Source organism: Calliphora vicina, chromosome 2 (assembly GCF_958450345.1).
Source record: "Calliphora vicina chromosome 2, idCalVici1.1, whole genome shotgun sequence".
Taxonomy (NCBI): Eukaryota; Metazoa; Arthropoda; class Insecta; order Diptera; family Calliphoridae; genus Calliphora; species Calliphora vicina.
Window position 1 is genome coordinate 127,664,026 of NC_088781.1, and position 27,660 is coordinate 127,691,685.

The window sequence follows — 27,660 nt, forward strand, 5'->3', positions numbered from 1 at the left end:
CGTTTGGGTACGTCTGATTATCTTCAGCATTAAAATTATTAAGAACTTTATGCCTCAGATTATAATTTAAATGTATGAATATAACAATTTATTATATCTACACTAGTTTTAAGTCGATTTATATATTTTATATTATCGATTTAAATATTTATTAAATATTTTTTATTTCAATTTTGTAAGTGAAACATTTTGCAGAATTATTGTAAAACGTTGTAGCTTTACTATAAACACTTTTACTAATGATTTGATTACTTCTTTCACGCACATCAAGTAGCTTTACTTATTGAAATATGTAACTTATACCAGTACTTCTTATACTGCTAGGAGTACTTAGAATTTATTATAATATTTTCGTATAATAAATTCATTCAATTTAGAGCATGCGCCTATAAACTAATTTACTTCTATTGGTTTATTAATTGTTCTAATTTCTGTAAGTTAGCAATGTCCAAAAATATTGGTCCAACCAACCACTCACACTCTATTCCACTGGCTCAAAATCCTTCTACAAATCGCAATTTCAAAGATTATTCATTTCCAAACATGTTGTACAACAAGAAGCTGACATTTTTTTAACTTGGCTAGTTCAAATATTATGATTTTAATCAGTTTTAATAAATAAGTAGTCAAAAATATATTCAGATTTTATTATTTCAATTTGTAAGTGGATATGATTTGTAGGAAATTTTATGGAGTTTGTCATGCTCTTTCCTTATATGATCACGATTTCGGCTTTCATTTGATATTAAATTATGACACATGACATTAGGTCTACAACTGTGAGTAATTCATATTTATTTATATTCTATATTTACTTTTTGTATAAATATGCTTATATCTTAACCGCTAAGGGAGTGTTGCTATTAAATATTATTCAATATTTTATTAATAAATTTAGAAATTATTCCAAAAATATCCAAACGATATGTAAAAATAACTATTCGCATTTCACAAATACGCAATTAACAGATAAAACTTAATATTTTTTTTTTCTAAAATGATCATAAACTAACTAACAATTAGTGCTAGTGTTTTCTTTTTTTTTATAACCAGATAAAAAAATGTAACAATAATTATTTTTCAAATGATGGAAATAATAAATTGCTATACTCTTTTATCAACAACAAATTAGTACTTTAAATAGTATATTTAAAATAAAAAAAAATCACAACTCAAACAAACAAATAGACAGATAGATAGACTGCACAGAAAACAACTTGCATTGAAGAATTGAACAAAATGTGCTAAAAGTTAAATTAAATATTTAGAAAACATTTTCGAACAGGCATGAAATTTCTAGCAAATAATAACAGATCTACGAAAATTAACTCTTAAATCAAACTCTTAAAATTCTAGTGCTCAAAAACTTACCTTTAACTTGTGTATTTCTCTTCTAAGCTTAACTATTTCAGCATCTCGAGATTTGATCACATCTTTTAGTGACACAATTTCTCCTTGTAACGATTTTATCTGGGCGTCCTTGTCATCCACCACCATGATACTCTGTGTGGTGAAATTGGGACTAAAGCCACATTTAGTGGCCATTGTGTGGGGTGATTGAGGTGAGGGTGGTGAATAGATTAAAGCTGGCTGTGTTTGCTGTGTCTGTGAGGATGACGATGTCGTTGCTGCAGCCATATTTTGTAGTTTAAGGGTTAAGGAATTTTGTGCGGCCAATGTAAAGCCGCTTTTTGCAGGAGACGTTAGAGCTGATGAACCCGGACTGGTTGTGGAATTCTTACGCATTGAAGCTGCATTACTTGCTGTATTGCTATTGGTGCTATTGAGTGTGTTGGATCGTAGAATCATTGAGGTTTTGCGGATCTAAAGAGGACGTGAGAAAATGTTAGATAAAAGGGAGTTTCTCAATTTCGAAATTAGCTATTTATAGCAAAATTTTGTGTTAATTTGCTATTTATAGTAAATTTTTCAGAAATTTGCTATTTATAGTAAATTTTTCAGAAATTTGCTATTTTTGTAAATTTTCAGAAATTTGCTATTCATAGTTATTTTTTCAAATTAGCTATTTATAGCAAATTTTTCAGGTACTATGATTTTCTATAGAAAATTTTTCGATAATTTGATTTTCTGTAGAAAATTTATCGATAACTTTCATTTTCTGTAGAAAATTTATCGATAACTTTGATTTTATACAGAAAATTTACCGATAACTTTGATTTTCTATAGAAAATTTATCGATAACTTTAATTTTCTATAGAAAATGTATCGATAACTTTGTTTTTCTATAGAAAATGTATCGATAACTTTGTTTTTCTATAGAAAATTTATCGATAACTTTGATTTTCTTTAAAAAATGTATCGATAACTTTGATTTTCTTTAGAAAATTTATCGATAACTTTGATTTTCTTTGGAAAATTTAGCGACAACTTTTATTTTCTTTAGAAAATTTATCGATAACTTTGATTTTCTTTAGAAAATGTATCGATAACTTTGATTTTCTTTAGAAAATTTATCGATAACTTTGATTTTCTGTAGAAAATTTATCGATAATTTTGATTTTCTGTAGAAAATTTATCGATAATTTTGATTTTCTCTAGAAAATTTGTCGATAATTTTGATTTTCTCTAGAAAATTTGTCGATAATTTTGATTTTCTCTAGAAAATTTGTCGATAACTTTGATTATCTATAGAAAATTTGTCGATAACTTTGATTATCTATAGAAAATTTATCGATAACATTGATTTTCTTTAAAAAATTTATTGATAACTTTGATTTTCTATAGAAAATTTGTCGGTAACTGTGAATTTCTTTAGAAAATTTATCGATAAAAAATTACTATAAAAAATTTATTGATAATTTTGATTTTCTTTAGAAAATTTTTCTATAACTTTGATTTTGTTTAGAAAATTTATCGATAACTTTGATTTTGTATAGAAAATTTATCGATAACTTTGATTTTCTGTAGAAAATTTATCGATAACTTTGATTTTCTATAGAAAATTTATCGATAATTTTGATTTTCTATAGAAAATTTATCGATAACTTTGATTTTCTGTAGAAAATGTATCGATAACTTTGATTTTCTGTAGAAAATTTATCGATAACTTTGATTTTCTGTTGAAAATTTATCGATAACATTGATTTTCTATAGAAAATTTATCGATAACTTTAATTTTCTATAGAAAATTTATCGATAACTTTAATTTTCTATAGAAAATTTATCGATAACTTTGCTTTTCTATAGAAAATTTATCGATAACAATGTTTTCTTTTAAAAATTTATTGATAACTTTGATTTTCTATAGAAAATTTATCGGTAACTGTGAATTTCTTTAGAAAATTTATCGATAAAAAATTACTATAAAAAATTTATCGATAATTTAGATTTTCTCTAGAAAAATTGTCGATAAATTTGATTTTGTATAGAAAATGTATCGATAAATTTGATTTTCTATAGAAAATGTATCGATAAATTTGATGTTCTATAGAAAATTTATCGATAAATTTGATTTTCTTAGAAAATTTATCGATAAATTTGATTTTCTATAGAAAATTTTTCGATAAATTTGATTTTCTATAGAAAATTTTTCGATAAATTTGATTTTCTATAGAAAATTTTTCGATAAATTTGATTTTCTATAGAAAATTTTTCGATAACTTTAATTTTCTATAGAAAATTTATCGATAACTTTAATTTTCTATAGAAAATTTATCGATAACTTTGCTTTTCTATAGAAAATTTATCGATAACAATGTTTTCTTTTAAAAATTTATTGATAACTTTGATTTTCTATAGAAAATTTATCGGTAACTGTGAATTTCTTTAGAAAATTTATCGATAAAAAATTACTATAAAAAATTTATCGATAATTTAGATTTTCTCTAGAAAATTTGTCGATAACTTTGATTTTGTTTAGAAAATTTATCGATAACTTTGATTTGCTATAGAAAAATTATCGATAACTTTGATTTCTATAGACAATTTATTATATATTATAAAAATTGTTTGATAACTATTTTTTTATAGAATCGATTTGACGATAAATTTGATTTTATAGTATTTATAGTAAAGTTTTCAGAAATTAGCCATTTATAGTAAATAACTTTTATATTAAATTTTCCAGAAATTTGCTATTTATAGTAAATTTTCTTGAAATTTGCTATTTATAATAATTTTCTCGGAAAATTACTATTTTAGTAAATATTTGGGAAATTTGCTATTTATAGAACATTTTTGGGCATTTTGCTATTTATAGTAAATTTTCCAGAATTTTGGTATTTGTAGTAAATTTTCCAGAATTTTCCATAAATTTGTGTAAATTTATTTTATATTTTTCTCTCACCTGCTCTATAACATTTGAATCCTGCAAGGCCTTCGATGTCTTTCTTATCAAATTACTCTGACCGTGTAGGGGTCCTAAAATACCACTTTCAGCAAAATATTTCTGGGCAGCATCAAAGTTAGCATCATCACTTAGATTAACCGAACTTTGCCCCGGTAACAATTTCGAGGCCAACAAAGGACTAGAAGCTATAGTTTTACCCAGTTGCGATTGTGCTGCTTCTCCGGGTGATTTTACATCTAGAGATTTTTCCGATTCCGAAGTCGAGCCACCAGAATCTATTTCATGAGATCTTTGCAAAAGACGTCTGCGTTGTGCTGTGGAGCGGGCCGTTAAGGGAGTGCGGCGATTGTCACACAACGGCGAATGTTTAGGAGAGATTTTCACTAGAATATCGGGATGTACGGCGACATCCAGTACTTGAAATTGGCCTATATTGGGTGAAGAGGAACGTTTGGGTTGCTTAATTTCCACTTTGCCACCACGAGCAGTTATAACAGTGTCTTGTGATTGTAACAAAGGAGTTTGCAGCAGCGACAATGATTCTCGGGAAGGATGTTTATTTTCATCGGTGAATATAAAATCTGTATCGGGATGAGAATACGATTGAAATAGTTTTTTTGCGCTGGGTTTTTGTAAGACCTCCGAACGTCTGGTGGAAGGTAAGGGCGAAGATCTGTTTAAGGATTTAGCGGTGAAGGGCTCTAGCTGGGGCGGTGAAGAGATTCGCGGTATTTGTTGAGCTTTCGTACGTGTTAATGTGACAAGTTCCGTTTCTTGACTAATGGCTGGTTTAGCTAATTGTTCGGTATTAGCTGCTGTTGCTGTTGTAGCGGCGACTGCTAAAAGTTTTGTTGTAGTTTCTATGGTTGTTATTGGTGGTGTCTCTGTGGGAGAGATCAGTTGAGTATCAAAGCTGGCCGTTAGACTCTCTTCTCTGGATAGATAAGCCGAGGTGGCCGAAGAGGTTTGTGTGGAGAGTGAATGAAAACCCGAACTAGCGGTTAGTTTGGCTGCACTATCCGACACTGAAGACGCCAGCGAGAGTTCAGTATTGGAAGAGGGTGACATAGACAGATGCAAGCTCTGCTGTTGTTGTTGATGCTGCTGCTGCTGGTAATAAAGCGTCTTTGGATGTTGTTGTTGCTGTAAATTTTGATTATGTATCGTAGCTTGTGTTGTTGTGGAGGATGATGATGATGCATGTGGTGTATTGTCAATTGAGGCGGCACGTGAGCCGGCCAAATGACTTGTATCGAATTCAGCTGAAGTGGTGGTACCACAATTGCATTTTGCAAATAAACTACCACAAGTATGACTCTTACGGAATTTCATACGAAAATTAATGGCTCTTGAGGCACCCAATGAACTAATCGCTGTCCTAGTTGTGGTACTTGTAGTTTTACTAAACGATATGGGTGACACACTGCCATATTGTTCCTCCTTTAGGTCTTCATCATCTTGGGATTTGGATATGCCCAATTTTGGTTGTTGCCGCGAAGTGGCCTGTAAAAGTTTTGTATCCCTGGCCGCATCATTATTCATTTTCATCATTTTGGGCACTTGCAGCTGATTGTTACTTCTACTTAGGGGCATTTTGTGTTTAGTCTCTGGGACATAGTCTTTGTTTTGCATTTGACTTTCAATGGCTTCCTTAAATTGACGAGATTCCTCCATTAGACCGCTGACGGTTGACATGAGAGTTTCAGTGGCTGTGACGGCAGATTTCATAGCCATTGCTGAAGAAACTTAAAGCTAAAAAGCGTTAGGCAACATCTGCAATGGAAGGAAAGAAGAATGTAGGGAATTAGAGTCGTGAAGTGGTCTCAGTTTTGATTAAAGGATTTCAAAAACTAAAAAACTCTAAAGCTAAAATACAAATTTTCAGGTTTAAAATACATATCAGTATATCGTCATTAAAATTTAATTTTCAGTTCTAATGAGAAACGATTTATATAAAGCTTATTATATAAATGTATAGCCTCTCTGCTTAAGAGATCTAAATTTAAAAGGTATTTCTCTTCATTTACGTACTAAATATTTAATTTCATTCATTAGTAAGCATCTAATATGTCATCTTGTCTTAAATACCCCCAAAAACACATTTTATGATCTACAAAAATTTCATTTCTATTTATAGATTTCAAATTAGTTTTAACATTTTTTCTCAGCTCTAGAGTCTCACTTAAATTAACATAAATTCTAAGCAAGTTCTCCCCCTCTCAATTCAATTTAAATTCGCATCTAGTTAAGTTTAGCTTTTTTTATTTATTTGAATATGTGGGATTCTCGTCTTGTCTTGGTTACTTGAAAATTTTGCGTTATTTCATCTCTAGACAGACATTTAGATCGTTTAATGTATCTATGTATCTAAGTTTGTAAATAATACAAATACATTATTGTACGTTTGTGTATATCTAATTTTTGTTTATATTATTTTATTTTGATATTGTATGATTTAATTAACATATTTGTGTTATATATGCAAAATTTTTTTTTATATCTTTCGAATCAATTTTGCTTTAAATTTGTCTAAATTTTATTTATTTATATTTTTCTTTTCGATTTATTGCATAAAATTTGGAACTTATTTTATTAGAAAGAAAAAAAATTGGAGTAAAAATGGAAACATCAAAAGAATCTCATAAAAGTTCAAGGTAAATAGTATATTTTAGGGGAAATTAATGAAAAAAAGCTAGGAAATTTGCTATAAATAGCTAAATTTTTAAGAAATTTACTATATAAACTTCTCTAGGATGATAGAAGAATTTCTTGAAAATCTACTATAAATAACAAATGTTCTAGGAAATTTACTATAAAAAGCAACTGTTCCAAAAAATGTACTATGAACCGCAAATTTCCCGAAAATTTATTATAAATAACTAATTTCTTTAAAATTTCCTATTAATAGCAAATTTCTTGAAAATTAATATAAATAGTAAATTTCTCTAAAATTTACTATTAATAGAAAAATCTCCAAAATTGACTATAAATAGCAAAATCTCGAAAATTAATATAAATAGCAAATTTCTCCAAAATTTATTATAAATAGCAAAATCTCGAAAATTTACTATAAATAGTAAAGTTCTAAAAAATTAATATAAATAGTAAATTTCTCGAAAATTACTATAAATAGCAAATTCCTCGAAAATTTACTATAAATAGCTTATTTCTTGAAAATTTACTACAAAATCCCGAATATTTACTATATATAGCTAATTTCTTGAAAATAACTATAAATAGCAAATTTCTGCAAAATTAATATAAATATCAAATTTCTGGAAAATTTAATATAAATAGCAAAGTCTCGAAAATTTACTATAAATAGCAAATTTTTCCAAAATTTACTATAAATAGAAAAATTTCCAAAATCTACTATAAATAGCAAACTCTCGAAAATTTATTATAAACAGCAAATTTCTGGAAAATTTATTATAAATAGCAAAATCTCGAAAATTAATATAAATAGCAAATTTCTTGAAATTTTCTATAAAATTTATATGAATAGAAAATTTCTCGAAAATTTATATAAATAGCAAAATCTCGAAAATTTACTATAAATATAAAAATCTCCAAAATTGACTATAAATAGCAAAATCTAGAATTTGTACTATAAATAGCAAATTTCTTAAAAATTACTATAAATAGAAAATTTCTGGAAAATTAATATAAATAGCAAATTTCTGGAAAATTTATTATAATAGCAAATTTCTTGAAATCTTCTATAAAATTTATATAAATAGCAAAATCTCGAAAATTAACTATAAATATAAAAATCTCCAAAATTGATTATAAATAGCAAAATCTCGAATATTTACTATAAACAGCAAATTCCTTAAAAATTACTATAAATAGAAAATTTCTGGAAAATGAATATAAATAGCAAATTTCTGGAGAACTCACTATAAATAGCAAAATATCGAAAATTTACTATAAATATAAACCACTCCAGAATTTAATGTAAATAGCAAAACCTCGAAAATTTCTATAAATAGCAAATTTCTGGAAAATTTACTGTAAATAGCAAATTTCTCAAAAATTAATAAAATATTAAATTTCTGGAAAATTTACTATAAATAGCAAAATCACGAAAATTTACTAAAGATAGCAAATTTTTTGAAAATTAATATAAATAGCAAATTACTCGAAAATTTACTGTAAATAGTAAATTTGTCGAAAAATATTAAATTTCTGGAAAATTTACTCTAAATAGAAAAATCTCCAAAATTTACTATAAATAGCAAAATCTCGAAAATTTACTATATATTGCAAATTTCTTGAAAAATATAAATAGCAAAATTTCTCGAAAATTTACTATAAATAGCAAATTTCTGAAAACTTCAATATAAATAGCAAATTTCTCGAAAATTTACTATAAATAGAAAAATCTCGAAAATTTACTATATATAGCAAATTCCTTGAAAGTTAATATAAATAGCAAAATTTCTCGAAAATTTACCATAAATAGAAAATTCTCGAAAATTTACTATATATAGCAAATTTCTTGAAAATTAATATAAATAGCAAAATTTCTCGAAAATTTACTATAAATAGAAAAATCTCCAAAATTTCCTATGAGTAATAAAATCTCGAATATTTACTATAAATAGCAAATTTCTTGAAAATTAATATAAATAGCAAATTTCTCGAAAATTTACTATAAATAGTAAAATCTGGAAAATTTAATATAAATAGCAAATTTCTGAAAACTCGAAAATTTACTTTAAATAGAAAAATCTCCAAAATTTCCTATGAGTAGTAAAATCTCGAATATTTACAATAAATAGCAAATTTCTTGAAAATTAATATAAATAGCTAATTTCTCGAAAATTAACTATAAATAGCAAATTTCTCGAAAATTTACTATAAATAGCAAAATCTCGAAAATTTACTATAAATAGCAAATTTCTGAAAACTTCACTATAAATAGCACAATCTCGAAAATTTACTATAAATAAAAAAATCTCGAATATTTACTATAAATAGCAAATTTCTTGAAAATTAATATAAATAGCAAATTTCTCGAAAATTTACTATAAATAGTAAAATCTGGAAAATTTAATATAAATAGCAAATTTCTGAAAACTTCATTATAAATAGCACAATCTCGAAAATTTACTATAAATAGGAAAATCTCGAAAATTTACTATATATAGCAAATTTCTTGAAAATTAATATAAATAGCTAAATTTCTCGAAAATTTACTATAAATAGAAAAATCTCCATAATTTCCTATGAGTAGTAAAATCTCGAATATTTACTATAAATAGCAAATTTCTTGAAAATTAATATAAATAGCAAATTTCTCGAAAATTTACTATAAATAGCAAATTTCTGAAAACTTCACTATAAATAGCAAAATCTCGAAAATTTACTATAAATATAAACAACTCCAAAATTTACTATAAATACCAAAATCTCGAAAATTTACTATAAATACCTAATTTCTTGAAATTAGCTATAAACTGCAAATTTCCTGAAAATTTACTATAAATTGCAAATTTCACGAAAATTTTCGATAAATAGCTAATTTCGCGAAAACTTCTCGAAAAGTTAATTTTCCCGAAATTTTTGTTATTCAAATTTTTAGTTTTTATTTTGAAATATTTGTACAATATAAATTTGTTGGAAGAATTGTTCATTTTTAGCTATGACCTTTTCCCATCTGTCTGCAAACATATTGATTCCGAGCCAAAAGAACTGCTCATCTTTTGAGAACAAGAACAAATCAAACTAATTTCGGATACTCTATTTCAACTAAAGAGTATCCCAGAGAGAGCGTTCTGCATAGATCGAAACAAATAGTAGTCGGAAGGGGCATGGTCTGGACTATAAAGCGAGAGAGACAAAATTTCCCAACCCATAATTTGAAATACTTTTTAACAGGTATTGCAACATGTGACCGAGTGTTGTCATGATGGAATTTACGGTTTCGTGTCTGGCCCCATATTCTTGGCGATATTCGGAAAATGTTAGCTTCAAAGGAATCAGTTGCATTCGGTACAGGTTCCCTGAGATAGTCTGGTCAGATTTCAGCTGCTCTTAATAGATAGGAGCATTTTGGTCCCATTAAATAAGGACTAGTACCTTAGAGCCTTGGATATTTGGCTTTGGTGGCGATTCGGCTAGTTGGCTGAGCTTCACATACGTAATGGATCCATTTTTCACCGCAAGTAATGATCCGGTGTAAAAATGATTTTCTTTTATAGCGTTCAAGCATCATTTCGGACATGCAAAATCGTCTTTCTATGTCTATCGGCTTCAATTCATATGTTACCTAATTTCCCTGCTTTTGGATAAATCCTGCTGCTCACAAACGTTTTGAAATTTCTGCTTGAGTAGCTCCCAATGATTTTGAAAGCTCTTATTGAGTTTTACAACAATCTTCAAGGAGTAATGCCTCCATTTCATGGTCTTCAAACTTTTTTGGTTGGCCTGGGCGATCTTTGTCTGCCGTGTCAAAATCACCATTTCTGAATCGAACAAACCATCTCTCACACGTTTCACCTTAAGCTTTGGTTAGCAATCAGTGTGCTTCAGCGGCAAATTAAAGAAGTAAAGCAAAACTTCCCCCATATGATGATTCGTTGATATAAAATTCGAAATTTTTGAAGCAAAAAAAACTTTGTTGTTTCAAATTTAATGTTGAATAACTAAGTGAGAAAAAATAACAGATATGCTCCCTCCAAAAGAACATATAAGTTAATAAAATCTAAAACCGAGTTCAATTTTATGTTCAAGAGTAGGTCTTTAGTAGTTTAATTTCCAATCGTTGGTAGGACTTTATGTAGCTCAGTTTTAGCTTCGAACTTAGGTCTTTATGTAGTTTAGCTTCAATCGTAGGTCTTTCTGTAGTTTAATTTTAGCTTCAAGCGTAGGTCGCTCTGTAGTTTAATTTTAGCTTCAAGCGTAGGTCTTTTTATAGCTCAATTTTAGCTTCAATTGTGTATCTTTTGTAGATCAATTTCAGCTTCAATCATAGGTCTTTATATAGCTCAATTTTAGCTTCAATTGTTCATCTTTTGTAGATCAATTTCAGCTTCAATCATAGATCTTTATGTAGTTAAATTTTAGCCTCAATGGTAGATCTTTATATAGATCTATTTTAGCTTCGATCTTTGATCTTTTTGTTGTTCAATTTTAGCTTCAATCGTAGGTCTTCATGTAGTTCATTTTTAGCTTCAATTGTAGATCTTTCTGTAATTCAATTCTTCAATCGTTCATAAAGTTTTTTTTTTAAATTTTCTATTTAAATTAATATATGTAAATAAATACGTATTAATTTTGCAAGAAATGACTTTCTTTCCAACCTAATAATTCAAGCCTTTTAATGTTCATTTTATGTTGCCTGCCTTAAAATATTTTTATTTCCAATCATCTCCCTAAAGTATGCTTTAGCTTTGTTTCCTTTACTGTATTTAATATTGTGTTTTTCTGTTAAACGATCAACTGATAATGTTAATAACACTGCACTGTTATATTTAAGTAAAAGACCCTTTGCTTTGTAGATAAAAATTTAATTAAAACGTTCCACAATAGGTATACAAAATCAAGCAAGAAGAAAACTTAATTAAATTCATAGCCATTTCAGCTTAAAATCAAAAAAGACAATAAGCGTTTAACTTTTATAGTCTTTAAGTATAAGTAAATGAAACACGCCATATTTATCGAGCGATTTACATTAATAATTACTGATGACGAAATTGCTTAGTCTTTCAAAAGAAAGTGAAGCAATTAATTTGAAATATTTGTGCAAAAGCAGCTGGTTCTTGATGGTTTCAAAAGATTTGGAATAGATATAAATTAATTTATTTGAGAATTTCTTTTGTTTTTAAATGACAAGTGTCTATAGACACTTCTAGTTTATAGACTTACATTTTCATATAGATTTAACCTCTTTAGTGTTGAGGCATGTTTGTCTGCCTTGAGAATTGGTTACAATTCCTAAACACGCAAAGCTTTTGAGAAATTTTTCATTGAAGGATTTTGTTTCACAAATTGTTTGGTAAATATTTGTTTTCACGTTTCCCTTTTAGTTGTGTTTGCCATCACAGCTTAATGATTGACTGTTAAGTAATTTTCGAAATTTTTTGTTTAATATTTAGTAAAATATTTGTTTGAACATACTCTTATACATACAAGTACTCTCTACAAAATGTCAAAATGAAAATAATGTTTTAAGCTATTTTTTTTTGCTAATTTCTTATTGTTGCATACTTTTTTCTGTTCATTCATTTTTCATTTCATTAATAAGTATTTATATACAATATTTTGGCAATTTCTTTGCGTATTTCTGTCATATTGTTTGGAATTCAAGGCCATGGTTATGTTTGGTTTATTATGACATAAATTTAACAAATGTTCTAATTTCATTTCATTTCTGTTTTTTTTTATTTTTGTTTTGGCTGCATAGAATTTCTATCCCACATATTAATTAACTTTGACAGACATTGTTTTTGGAAAATTTAATTAAAATTTTAACGTAAATGAATGCTGAAGAAATCATGTATGCATGTAAAACTAAAATAGGGAATCTGTCGATATTTCAGACATATTAGCCCACATACTAGACAGTTTAATTTGGGTGTAGTCTGTTTAATTTCCGTTTCAAGATTACTAACAAATACGCAATGTATTTTTACATACATACATAAATATGTATCTACGATTAAAGCTAAAATTGAACTTCATAAAGACCTACGATTGAAGCCAAAATTAAAATACAGGAAGACCTAAGATTGAAGCAAAAATTGAAGTACATAAAGACATGAGATTGAAGATAAAAATGAACTACATAAAGACCTACGATTGAAGCTAAAATTGGGATACATAAAGACCTGAGATTGAAGCTACATAAAGTCCTATGATTGAAGATAAAATTGAACTACATAAAGACCTACGAATTGAAGCTAATATTTAACTACATAAAGACCCAGGATTGAAGCTGAAATTGGGCTACATAAAGACCTACGATTGAAGCTAAAATTGAGCTACATAAAGACTTAGAATTGAAGCTAAAACTGAACTACATAAAGACCTATGATTGAAGCTAAAACTGAACTACATAAATACCTATGATTGAAGCTGAAATTGGGCCACATAAAGACCTATGATTGAAGCTGAAATTGAAGTACATAAAGACCTATAATTGAAGATAATATTGAATAATATAAACCCCTACAATTGAGGCTAAAATCGAACTATATAAAGACCTGAGATTGAAGGTAAAATTGGGCTACATAAAGACTTATGATTGAAAGTAAAATTGAACTACATAAATACCAATGATTGAAGTTTAAATTTAACTACATAAAGACCCACGATTGAAGCTAAAATTGGGCTACATAAAGACCGAACATTGAAGTTAAATTGAACTAAGCAAAGACCTAAGATTGAAGACCAAATTGAACTACATAAAGACATAAGATTGAAGCTAAAATTGAACTCCATAAAGACCGATGATTGAAGCTACAATTGAACTACATAAAGACCTACGATTGAGGTTAAAATTGAGCTACATAAAGACCGATGATTGAAGCTAAAATTGAGCTACATAGAGACCTACGATTGAATCTAAAATTGAAGGTAAAACATTACTAATTAGAGAGCTTCAATTCAAGCTAATATTGAACTACATAGAGTCTTACGATTGAAGCTAAAATTGGACTACTTAAAGACCTACGATTGAAACTAAAATTTAGCTACATAAAGACCTATGATTTAAGCTGAAATCGGGTTACATAAATACCGAAGATTGAAGCTAAAATTGAACTAAACAAAGACCTAAGATTGATGACCAAATTGAACTACGTAAAGACCCATGATTGAAGGTAAAATTGAGCTTCATAAAGACCTACGATTGAAGCTAAAATTGAGCTACATAAAGACCTACGATTGAAGCTAAAATTGAGCTATATAAAGACCGATCATTGAAGATAAAATTGAGCTTCATTAAGACCTATGATTGAAGCTAAAATTGAACTATATAAAGACCTACGATTGAAGCTAAAATTGAGCTACTTATAGACCTACGATTGAAGCTAAAATTGAAGCTAAAACATTACTAATTAGAGAGCTTCAATTCAAGCTAATATTGAACTACATAGAGTCTTACTATTGAAGTTAAAATTGGACTACTTAAAGACCTACGATTGAAGCTGAAATTGAGATACATAAAGACCTATGATTTAAGCTGAAATCGTGTTACATAAATACCGAAGATTGAAGCTAAAATTAAACTAAGCAAAGACCTAAGATTGAAGACCAAATTGAACTACGTATAGACCCATGATTGAAGGTAAAATTGAGCTTCATAAAGACCTACGATTGAAGCTAAAATTGAACTATATAAAGACATGTGATTGAAGCTAAAATTGAACTACATAAACACAGATGATTGAATATAAAATAGGGCTACATAAAGACCGAAGATTGAAGCTAAAATTTAACTAAACAAAGACCTAAGATTGAAGACCAAATTGAACTACGTAAAGACCCATGATTGAAGGTAAAATTGAGCTTAATAAAGACCTACGATTGAAGCTACAATTGAACTACATAAAGACCTACGATTGAAGTTAAAATTGAGCTACATAAATACCGATGATTGAAGCTAAAATAGAGCTACATATAGACCTACGATTGAATCTAAAATTGAAGCTAAATCATTACTAATTAGAGAGCTTCAATTCAACCTAATATTCGTCTACATAGAGTCTTGCAATTGAAGTTAAAATTGGACTAATATTAAACTTCAATGTAATACTTCACAATATTTTGTTGTTCTGTGGTTATGGTTATAATACTATAATATTGTATAGTGATTCATCATGAACGTGATTACCATAATCCTATAAACAATTACAGTGACCATAATATTGTTAAAAAAAAGTTATCAACATTTTGAAATGGTTATGATAAACATGCACAGATGTAGGAAGCTCTTAATGAAATACCCTTTATTTGCAATTATTGATGCATTATAATAATATTTTTACATTTAACAAACAATTTAAATCATTTTACAAAATTTCATAAACAATTAAATGTTCTTCATTAATTAAAATTTTTATTTTCCGCTCCCCAAACAAATTGTAAATAAATTATGTCAAATCATATTAATGATTAAATGTGAAATGACTGCGTTTTTCAAATAGATATGTATAAAAATATACCTGTACGAATGATTATAATGATTATTAATAAATAATATTTGACAAACCATAGAAATTTAACAACCATATGACGGACTAAATTACACATTTGTCATCATCATCTTCGTCATTTGTAATCATCATGACCAATAGCAATTTAATAATAATGAACATTTCAATATTTTTTTGTTTTTTTTTTATTTTTGTTTTGATATTTAATCGAATGTATATTAAGATTGATTGAGTGTGAAACGTGTTCTAACCAAAACAGCTATATTTAGGTGTAAATTTGATCAAACATTTAGATAAAACACATATGGGGAAAATATATTTATAGAAAAGAAATTGTTTCTTAATTAAGATTTTTTTTGTATTGTAAAAAGCATGAGTTTTATTTGGTTTTACAAAACAACAATATTTAAAACAATTTTTTTTATATAAAATTCAAATAAACAAAATTGTCGTGAAGAATAATAAATCGTAGTAGCAGTCAACTTAATTAACATACAACAGTAAAGAGTCAACAATTCAAATTTTATATAAAACTTGCCTCTCTTCCCCCATTTTTAAGCATAAACCCAGCAAAAATATATATTTTTTAATATTTAAATTTTGAAATTAAAAAAGGCTTTCAAAAATCATATTTTGTAAGTTTTTTTTACAGAAATTCTCAGAAAAATAAAATTTAACTTTTTTTGTTTTTTCAAAGTTTGCTGGCTTATTTTTGACATCATTTCTCATAAATTAATTTAAATAATTGTTCATGCTTTTATTTCTATTTATTTGTTTAAAGTAATTTTTTGTCTTAGTACTCTCTAGTGCCCTCGGTTGAATTACCTCTAGTGTTTGTTTTGTTGGTACTTAAAGTCAAGTGATTTGATTTTTGCTGAAAAATTTATTTACTTTTTCAGATTTTTATTTAGATTTGTATAATAGAATTTGTGTATTACTGCAGCTTTTAAAGATTGTTGTTTAAACCAACTGATAGCAACAAAATAAAAGGAAAAGTTATTTAACTTTTAAAGAAAAGAAATAAAACTAAACAAAAATAATTACAATTTAGAGGAAAAATAATGCATGTGACTGAAAGAAAATAACTACAGTGGGATTACAGAGAGATTTTTGGAAGAAAATACTGAAAATAACTAGAACTGAACTGAATTGAACTAGAATCTGAACTAGAATCAGAAATAGAATCTGAACTAGAATCTGAACTAGAATCTGAACTAGAATCTGAACCAGAATCACAACTAGAACCTGAACTAGAATCTGAACTAGAATCTGAACTAGAATCTGAACTAGAATTGAACTAGAATCTGAACTAGAATCTGAACTAGAATTGAACTAGAATTGAACTAGAATTGAACTAGAATCTGAACTAGAATCTGAACTAGAATCTGAACTAGAATCTGAACTAGAATCTGAACTAGAATCTGAACTAGAATCTGAACTAGAATCTGAACTAGAATCTAAACTAGAATCTGAACTAGAATCTGAACTAGAATCTGAACTAGAATCTGAACTAGAATCTGAACTAGAACTGAACTAGAACTGAACTAGAACTGAACTAGAACTGAACTAGAACTGAACTAGATCTGAACTAGAATCTGAACTAGAATCTGAACTAGAACTGAACTAGAACTGAACTAGAACTGAACTAGAACTGAACTAGAACTGAACTAGAACTGAACTAGAACTGAACTAGAACTGAACTAGAACTGAACTAGAACTGAACTAGAACTGAACTAGAACTGAACTAGAACTGAACTAGAACTGAACTAGAACTGAACTAGAACTGAACTAGAACTGAACTAGAACTGAACTAGAACTGAACTAGAACTGAACTAGAACTGAACTAGAACTGAACTAGAACTGAACTAGAACTGAACTAGAACTGAACTAGAACTGAACTAGAACTGAACTAGAACTGAACTAGAACTGAACTAGAACTGAACTAGAACTGAACTAGAACTGAACTAGAACTGAACTAGAACTGAACTAGAACTGAACTAGAACTGAACTAGAACTGAACTAGAACTGAACTAGAACTGAACTAGAACTGAACTAGAACTGAACTAGAACTGAACTAGAACTGAACTAGAACTGAACTAGAACTGAACTAGAACTGAACTAGAACTGAACTAGAACTGAACTAGAACTGAACTAGAACTGAACTAGAACTGAACTAGAACTGAACTAGAACTGAACTAGAACTGAACTAGAACTGAACTAGAACTGAACTAGAACTGAACTAGAACTGAACTAGAACTGAACTAGAACTGAACTAGAACTGAACTAGAACTGAACTAGAACTGAACTAGAACTGAACTAGAACTGAACTAGAACTCAACTAGAACTCAACTAGAACTCAACTAGAACTCAAGTAGAACTGAACTAGAACTGAACTAGAACTGAACTAGAACTGAACTAGAACTGAACTAGAACTGAACTAGAACTGAACTAGAACTGAACTAGAACTGAACTAGAACTGAACTAGAACTGAACTAGAACTGAACTAGAACTGAACTAGAACTGAACTAGAACTGAACTAGAACTGAACTAGAACTGAACTAGAACTGAACTAGAACTGAACTAGAACTGAACTAGAACTGAACTAGAACTGAACTAGAACTGAACTAGAACTGAACTAGAACTGAACTAGAACTGAACTAGAACTGAACTAGAACTGAACTAGAACTGAACTAGAACTGAACTAGAACTGAACTAGAACTGAACTAGAACTGAACTAGAACTGAACTAGAACTGAACTAGAACTGAACTAGAACTGAACTAGAACTGAACTAGAACTGAACTAGAACTGAACTAGAACTGAACTAGAACTGAACTAGAACTCAACTAGAACTCAACTAGAACTCAACTAGAACTCAACTAGAACTCAACTAGAACTCAACTAGAACTCAACTAGAACTGAACTAGAACTGAACTAGAACTGAACTAGAACTGAACTAGAACTCAACTAGAACTCAACTAGAACTCAACTAGAACTCAACTAGAACTGAACTAGAACTGAACTAGAACTGAACTGAACTAGAACTGAACTAGAACTGAACTAGAACTGAACTAGAACTGAACTAGAACTGAACTAGAACTGAACTAGAACTGAACTAGAACTGAACTAGAACTGAACTAGAACTGAACTAGAACTGAACTAGAACTGAACTAGAACTGAACTAGAACTGAACTAGAACTGAACTAGAACTGAACTAGAACTGAACTAGAACTGAACTAGAACTGAACTAGAACTGAACTAGAACTGAACTAGAACTGAACTAGAACTGAACTAGAACTGAACTAGAACTGAACTAGAACTGAACTAGAACTGAACTAGAACTGAACTAGAACTGAACTAGAACTGAACTAGAACTGAACTAGAACTGAACTAGAACTGAACTAGAACTAGAACTTGAACTAGAACTGAACTAGAACTGAACTAGAACTGAACTAGAACTGAACTAGAACTAGAACTGAACTAGAACTAGAACTGAACTAGAACTAGAACTTGAACTAGAACTGAACTAGAACTGAACTAGAATCTGAACTAGAATCTGAACTAGAATCTGAACTAGAACTGAACTAGAACTGAACTAGAACTGAACTAGAACTGAACTAGAACTGAACTAGAACTGAACTAGAACTGAACTAGAACTGAACTAGAACTGAACTAGAACTGAACTAGAACTGAACTAGAACTGAACTAGAACTGAACTAGAACTGAACTAGAACTGAACTAGAACTGAACTAGAACTGAACTAGAACTGAACTAGAACTGAACTAGAACTGAACTAGAACTGAACTAGAACTGAACTAGAACTGAACTAGAACTGAACTAGAACTGAACTAGAACTTGAACTAGAACTGAACTAGAACTTGAACTAGAGCTGAACTAGAACTGAACTAGAACTGAACTAGAATCTGAACTAGAATCTGAACTAGAATCTGAACTAGAATCTGAACTAGAATCTGAACTAGAATCTGAACTAGAATCTGAACTAGAATCTGAACTAGAATCTGAACTAGAATCTGAACTAGAATCTGAATTAGAATCTGAACTAGAATCTGAACTAGAATCTGAACTAGAATTTGAACTAGAATCTGAACTAGAATCTGAACTAGAATCTGAACTAGAATCTGAACTAGAATTTGAACTAGAATCTGAACTAGAATCTGAACTAGAATCTGAACTACAACTGAACTCAAAGATAATTTGTATGGGCTGATATTTAGTGAAAATTTCCCTTTTAGATCCCACTGTATTAATGTTTGCAGCATTAGTAATACCATCAATTGACGTACATTGCAAAGAAGTATAATATGATTAAAAAGTGTCTTTTGTTTTTCCGATGATTTACTAGAAAATGAAATACATCATGCTAATATGTAAACATTATTTGTACATACCCTGCAGTTGTAGAGGTGGCAAATTAGCAACTGTTCAGTATGGCTACTAAGTGACATCTTCATTTTGAAATTGCTACAATAGAAATATCACAGAAATAGACAATTTAATAAGGCAGATAGCATATTGGCTAACTCATCAAACTGGGACTGAGTGTTTGTAGCGTTGGGAACAGGCGTTAATTACCTGAACAAAAAATTAACTAAATTGCTATTAAAGAAATTACATAAACAATTCAATAAGATATGTTGTTTTCTTCTTGTTATATGCCACCAAATGAACTATATTTACTTTTATTTTCACTTTGATGATAAACGGGTGTACTATCATGATATGATCTAGAAATATTCGCCAGACAAGTAGTTTGGAGGGTAACTAATGCTGAATTTTTGTGGCTAATAAATTTTTCCAAGCCCTGCAGGGTATCTACATATTTACTTAGGTAGTTGTACACATATCTATTAAATCTTTGACAAACATCCAAACAATTTCTAAAGGAAATCAAAAGATTATCTTTATTTATTTTGTTTATTTGTTTGGGTTTAATGCCATAGAACCTCTAACAAATATTTAGTTCGAATGAACCATAATTATGATAATGTTTAAATTAGAAGAAAACTCACAGAAAAATAGAACATAAAAAACAATGTACGCAAAAAATAAATAAAATCAATTTAAAAATAAATTTTTTAAATTAAAATTAACGCAAAGTAAATACCAACGCTAGAAAAAATAAACGTATTTATATGATTTACTCACACGTTTAACTGAGACATCAAATCTTTAGAACTCACACAAGAAAAAATACCACTAAATTTCCTTAAAAATAAATCACTTGAATGAATTACTATATAAATTTAGACAGCCATACATATGTATGTACAAATAGGCTGGTGAACTATAGACAAGACACAGAGAGAAATTATATGAAAATAAGTAAGAGTGATTTAAATACTTAAGGTTAACAATTGACAGCAAATAAAATGAAGAGTGTTGATGAAAACCAGCAAATCTATATTAATTTCATAATTTTTTTTTGAAAAACTAATTCATTTAAAAGTTTTTTAATTTTTCTCCGTGTCTAGTCATTTTGCTTTCAAATATGTATTTCAGCATATTGTTCACATATTGTCTAATTTTGTGTAGTCTATTTTATTAATGGGGAAAAGGAAAATCTTTTTAATGCAAAGTAAATGTCAGGGTGAAGTGAATGAAAGAAATTGCTAAACAAAAGAAACTTTAGCACAATTGACAGTAAATTTTCTTTATTAGATAAAAACATGGAATTAATGAATGGGGTGTTGGTTTAGTCACTTGTTTTGTACTATCAATTTATATTGCAGTGTTTTATTTTCTAAAGTATTGTAAAGAGCTAAATAATGGCATGATATGGAGACTAATAACAAAAAGTAGGAAATGGGAATAAAAAGAGTTTTGCAGTAAGGGGGGGTCGATATTTTAACCCAGCTAGACTTTTTATTTTGGGGGTTTCTTGGCTATAAACTGATTTACTCAAAGGTTTTGCAATAGCCATTTGTGCTATATTTTCTAGGTTTTAATATCTACCCTTCATCATGAGTGGCAAGGGTATAAGTTTGTCATTCCATTTGTAATTTATACATTTTCCAGTTGCAATCCCATAAAGTATATGGGGATTCCATTGGAAGTGAACTCATTTTTGAAATCGATGGCAATATTTTTTAACCCGAATTTTTTTTTCACCAAAATTTTTTTTCATACTATTTTTTTCACTAATAAAATAAAAAAAAATAAATTTTTTAAAAATTTTAAAAACATTTAAAATTTATTTTTGGCATACAATTTTTCCACAAATAAATATATTTGATATTTTTTTTTTTAAATTTTGTTCATCAAAAAATTTTTATTTTTAAAGTATAATTTGGTGATACTTGTTTTCACTTTAAATTGTTTTTAATATTTATCTTAAAGAATACATTGGGGAAGGCTATATAAGTTACGGCACAACCGAATATAGACTTTCTTATAGTTTTTCTTTTTATTAAATATCAAATAAATCATGCTACTCCTTCTGATTTTACTTGTTCATGTCCTTTTTTATAGATTTAGTTCTAGAATTATATTTTTCTGTAGCAACATTTTCACCGTTTGGTGCGGTATAATCAGACCTTATTTTTTTAAATATGAAGACGGAGCACGCGTTAAGGCTAATGGAGACCGTTACCGAACGATCATGATCAATGATTTTTCGTTTCAAAATATGAATAACATTGATCCGGACGAGATGTGGTTTCAACAACACATCTCGATCGGATTGATTTATTGAAATCCAAATTTGGAGTTAATTGGATTTCGAGAAATGTATCTGTCAATTGACCGCAAGTCAAGAGAAGTCACTGGTTTATCCTGAATTGACGCTTTGGATGCTAACATTGCTCGTGTTATTCGATGCTCGATAAAGAGGCCCACAATTAGACGTCCAGAATGCGATTCGTCGAAACCAAATTATACTTCAAAATTAAAATTTTTAATATTTTTATGTAAACAAAATTTATTTTTTTTTCTAAAGTTGTTTTGAAAATTTTTTTTTTTGAATTGTCTTTTTAAATTTTTTTTTTAATTAAAATTTTTTTTTTTTTATTTTTTTTTTAATAAAAAAAAAACTTTTGGTGAAAAAAAAATTCGGGTCAATATCCATATTGTCTATATTAATGACTTAGTAATCCAGATATAGGTCAAAAATAGGTAAAAAATCGAGGTGCTCACGAAGGTGAAGGGTATAATGATTAAAATTTACTTTTTTGTAAAGCTTTACGATTGAAGCTAAAATTTAACTACATATAGACTAGGGTGATGGCACGGTTTTTAATAACCGGTTATAATCGGTTTTTTTGGTTAAGTCGGTTTCGGTTTTTTTGAAAAGCACACATTTCGAATATCGAAGAAACCGGGTTTTTCTCCTCGAATAACCGGTTTCTTTAAAAAATATCGAAATCCAATAAACTTTTAAAATAAATACTCCTTATACGACTTAGGTCGTATTGTCATAATGTCGTAAAATATTTTTTTTAGTTTAAACAAATTCTTCTTGTGCTGCAAACAAAAAAGTGTTATTTTATGACAAACCAATAAATATTGTTCAAAAAGTCTTATTAGTTTATAACTTTTTTGTTTGAAACCCAACAAAAATTTGTTTAAACTAAAAAAAATATTTTACGACATTATGACAATACGACCTAATAGCAGACCGTTTGAATCCCCGAAATATAAAATATTATAAAATAGTTGGAGTATTTATTTTAAAAGTTTATTAGATTTCGAATATTTTTTAAAGAAACCGGTTATTCGAGGAGAAAAACCCGGTTTCTTCGATATTCGAAATGTGTGCTTTTCAAAAAAACCGAAACCGACTTAACCAAAAAAACCGGTTATAACCGGTTATTAAAAACCGTGCCATCAATCGTAAAGCTTTACAAAAAAGTAAATTTTAATCATTATACCCTTCACCTTCGTGAGCACCTCGATTTTTTACCTATTTTTGACCTATATCTGGATTACTAAGTCATTAATATAGACAATATGGATATTGACCCGAATTTTTTTTTTCACCAAAAGTTTTTTTTTTTTGCTAATTATTAAAAAAAAAATTAAAAAAAAAAAAAAAAAATTTTAATATTGAACTACATGATGACCTACGATTGAAGCTAAAAATTAACTAAACAAAGACCTATGATTGAAGCTAAATTTGAACTACATGATGACCTACGATTGAAGCTAAAAATTAACTAAACAAAGACCTATGATTGAAGCTAAATTTGAACTACATATAGACCTACGATTGAAGCTGAAATTGAACTGAATAAAGATCTACGAGTGAAGCTAATTTTGAACTACATAAAGAGCTACAATTGAAGCTAAAATTGAACTTCATAAAGAGCTACAATTGAAGATAATTGACTTACATAAAGACCTATGATTGAAGCTAAATTTGAACAGAATAAAGAGCTACGATTGAAGCTCAAGTTGAAGTACATGAAGACCAACGATTGAAGCTAAATTTGAACTATAGAGGCCTACGATTGAAGCTAAATTGAACTACATAAAGGCTTATGATTGAAGCTAAATTGAACTACATAAAGGCTTATGATTGAAGCTAAAACTGAACTTAATAACGACCTACGATTGCAGTTTAAATTGAACTACATTAAGACCTACGATTGAAGCTAAAATTGAACTGTATAAAGACCTGCGATTGAAGCTAAAATTGAACTACATAAAGACTTATGATTGAAGATAAAACTGAATTTAAAAAAGACCTACGATTGAAGTTAAAATTGAAATTTATAAAAAGCTACAATTGAAGCTAAAATTGAACTACATAACAACCTATGATTGATCCTCAAATTGAACTATATAAAGACCTACGATTGAAGCTAAAATTGATCTGAATAAAGACCTAAGATTGAAGCTAATATTGAACTACATGAAGACCTACGATTGAAGCTAAAAATTAACTAAACAAAGACCTATAATTGAAGCTAAATTTGAACTACATATAGACCTACGATTGAAGCTAAAATTGAACTGAATAAAGATCTACGAGCGAAGCTAATTTTGAACTACATAAAGAGCTACAATTGAAACTAAAATTGAACTTCATAAAGAGTTACAATTGAAGCTAATTGACTTACAGAAAGACCTATGATTGAAGCTAAATTTGAACAGAGAGAGACCTACGATTGAAGTTAAAACTGAACTGAATAAAGACCTACGATTGAAGCTCATGTGGAACTACATGAAGACCAACGATTTACGCTCAAGTTGAACTACATGAAGACCAACGATTGAAGCTAAATTTGAACTACATAAAGACCTACGATTGAAGTTAAAATTGAACTGATTAATGACCTATAATTGAAGCTAAAGATGAACTGAATAAAGACCTACGATTGAAGCTAAGATTGATCTGAATAAAGACCTGAGATTGAAGCTAATGTTGAACTACATGAAGACCTACGATTGAAGCTAAAAATTAACTAAATAAAGACCTATGATTGAAGATAAATTTGAAATACATAAAGAACTGCGATTGAAGCTAAAATTGAACTTCATAAAGGGCTACAATTGAAGCTAAAATTGAACTACATAAACAGCTACGATTGAAGCTAATTGATTTACAGAAAGACCTATGATTGAAGCTAAATTTGAACAGAATAAAGACCTACGATTGAAATTAAAATTGAGCTGAATAAAGATCTTCGATTAAAGCTCAGGTTGAACTACATGAAGACCAACGATTGAAGCTAAATTTGAACTACATAAACAGCTACGATTGAAGCTAATTGATTTACATAAAGACCTATGATTGAAGCTAAATTTGAACAGAATAGAGACCTACGATTGAAGTTAAAACTGAACTGAATAAAGACCTACGATTGAAGCTCATGTGGAACTACATGAAGACCAACGATTGAACCTAAAGACATACGATTGAAATTAAAATTGAACTGAATAATGACCTATGATTGAAGCTAAAGTTGAACTTAGTAAAGACCTACGATTGAAGCTAAATTTGAACTACATGGAGACCTACGATTGAAGTTAAAATGGAAATTCATAAAAAGCTATAATTGAAGCTAAAATTGAACTTCATAAAGACATACTATTGAAGCTAAAATTGAACTAAATAAACCTAAGATTGAGGCTCAATTCGAACTATATAAGGACCCTCGATTGGTGCTAAAATTGTGAACTGCATAGAGATCTACGGTCCATGTTTACTGGCCCAAAACTGTCAGCTGTCAAACTGTTTGTTTTTTTGGTTGGGAAATCTTTTTTGCACAATCTGGTATGAATTTTGGCACACCCTTTACCTTTGCTTATAACAAACTATTTCCGTTAGTACAATGAAATTTGTTAATGTTTATTAAAAAATAAGTTTTGTGTATTTAAGTGTTTAGCTGATTTAGCCCACAAACTTTCCGACTCAGGTGTAAATTAATTTATAATTAGTTTATTTTTTTTTATTTTTTATATTCAATTATTTAATGATTAAGATTAGTGAAGAAATAGGAAAAGTTTATTAAAGATTTTTAGAAGAAATTTTGTTAAAGTAAAATTTATAAATAATGTGGTATATTTTGTACATTAAAGGGACATAAGACAAGGTATTGAAGTACTTTTATCAAGTGTTCGAGATTTAATAGCCTTTGGGGCTTTTTCGCCGTATTGGCTCCCATATGTATTTTGAATATTATTTGTTTTTTTTTAATAGAGTGTATAAAATAAGTTCAGCTGAATTTTAAACACTTTGAATAATTGTAAGTTTCAAGTACATTTTGGTAGTACTTTAAAAATAGTACTTGAAAGGTACTTTTATTTAAAGTTCTAAAGAATTTAAACTAGAGCAATTTCAAACTGTTGCTGTATAGCTACTTAAAATGTTATTGAATTCATGGTTAATAATTCGTATGAACTCTTAAATTATTTAGTTTCTGAATAAATATTTGTTTATTTTGCAGTTTTGTTTTATTTATTTTTGTAATTATTACAACTTTGAATTTGTTTATTTAAAAAGTATTTTTTATTTAAAAGGGCCTGATTCAGAAACACAAAAGGAATTTTTGTATTTAAAAGCGCTCAAAAATTATTTTAAAACTGAGTGTTTTTGAATCATTTGATCCCACTCTTTCTTATCCTAATATCATTTTCCGTTTACTGTCTATTTTTATTTATATTGTCTTCAAACGTTTCAAGTTCCATTTCAGCCTGTGAAATTCTTTCTTTTAACTTTTTATAATTTTCGAAAACATTGTTTTATTGTAACAAAAGTGTTCTTATTTTAGATAAAAAATAAAAGTCTATAACTGTGAATATTCATATGTATGTATACATGACTGTATACCGCTCTCCCGTCCCCTGGTTAATATTTATGTTACTGATAACAAAATGTTTTATTACAGACGACTAACATTTTGTTTATTTTTATATTTTGTATCTTTCAATATTTGTTTCACGATTTTTTCGTGAGCTAGGCACAATAACCGCAGAAAAAGGCCAGAGACAACAGACTTAATGTTAAGGTTGTTATAAAGGTCTTTGTTTTTATATAAAGTTGAGAAAAATTGAACCAAAAATTTAAATAAATGCTAAACTATTTGCCAATATTTATTTTAAAGAATATATTTTGACTAATATGGGTATTTTGTGTGATAAAATTTTATTCATTAATGAATTCTATTTTTATCAATTAAAATTTTATTTTTTACTTAATAAATAATCCAGATATTATAGACTGTCAATATTTAATAGGAAACGATAAGAGTTTAATCAGTTTTCTTATTAATTTATTGCCATAATTAAATTGAGAGTCTATAAAAATCTGGAGAAATAAATAAATTGCCATAAAATATAAGCAACAATAAAACTTTATAGCAATAACGGTTGAAGTAATTATTGAACCACAGAAAGCCCTTTGATTGGAGCTAAAATTGAACTACGTAAATACCTTTAATTAACGCTCAAAGGAATCTATATAAATACCTAAGTTTGAAGCTAAAATTGAGCTACACAAAGACCAACTATTGAAGCCAAAATGTATCTGAAGAAAGATCTACGATTGAAGCTAAAATAGAGCTACACAAAGCCCTACGATTGAAGCTAAAATTAAGCTACATGAAGACCTATGATTGAAGTTAAAATTTATCTTCATAAAGATCTATGTTTGCAGCTAAAATTGAACAATATAAAGATCTACGATTGAAGCTAAAATTGAGCTGCACAAAGACCTGTGATTGAAGCTAAAA

At 28.4% G+C, this 27,660-nt stretch overlaps 1 protein-coding gene across 1 annotated transcript in view; it reads right to left on the bottom strand.

The window, feature by feature from the left end:
- Pkg21D (Protein kinase, cGMP-dependent at 21D) overlaps positions 1–27,660 on the bottom strand; it is a 55,867-nt gene that overhangs the window by 9,887 nt on the left and 18,320 nt on the right. Inside the window, exons 2-3 of the mRNA XM_065501407.1 lie at positions 4,307–6,082; positions 1,372–1,824 (exon numbers count right to left, since the gene is read on the bottom strand). Of these exons, the coding sequence (XP_065357479.1) occupies positions 1,372–1,824; positions 4,307–6,043 (2,190 nt within the window). The 5' untranslated portion in view covers positions 6,044–6,082. The remainder of the gene's footprint in view (positions 1–1,371; positions 1,825–4,306; positions 6,083–27,660) is intronic.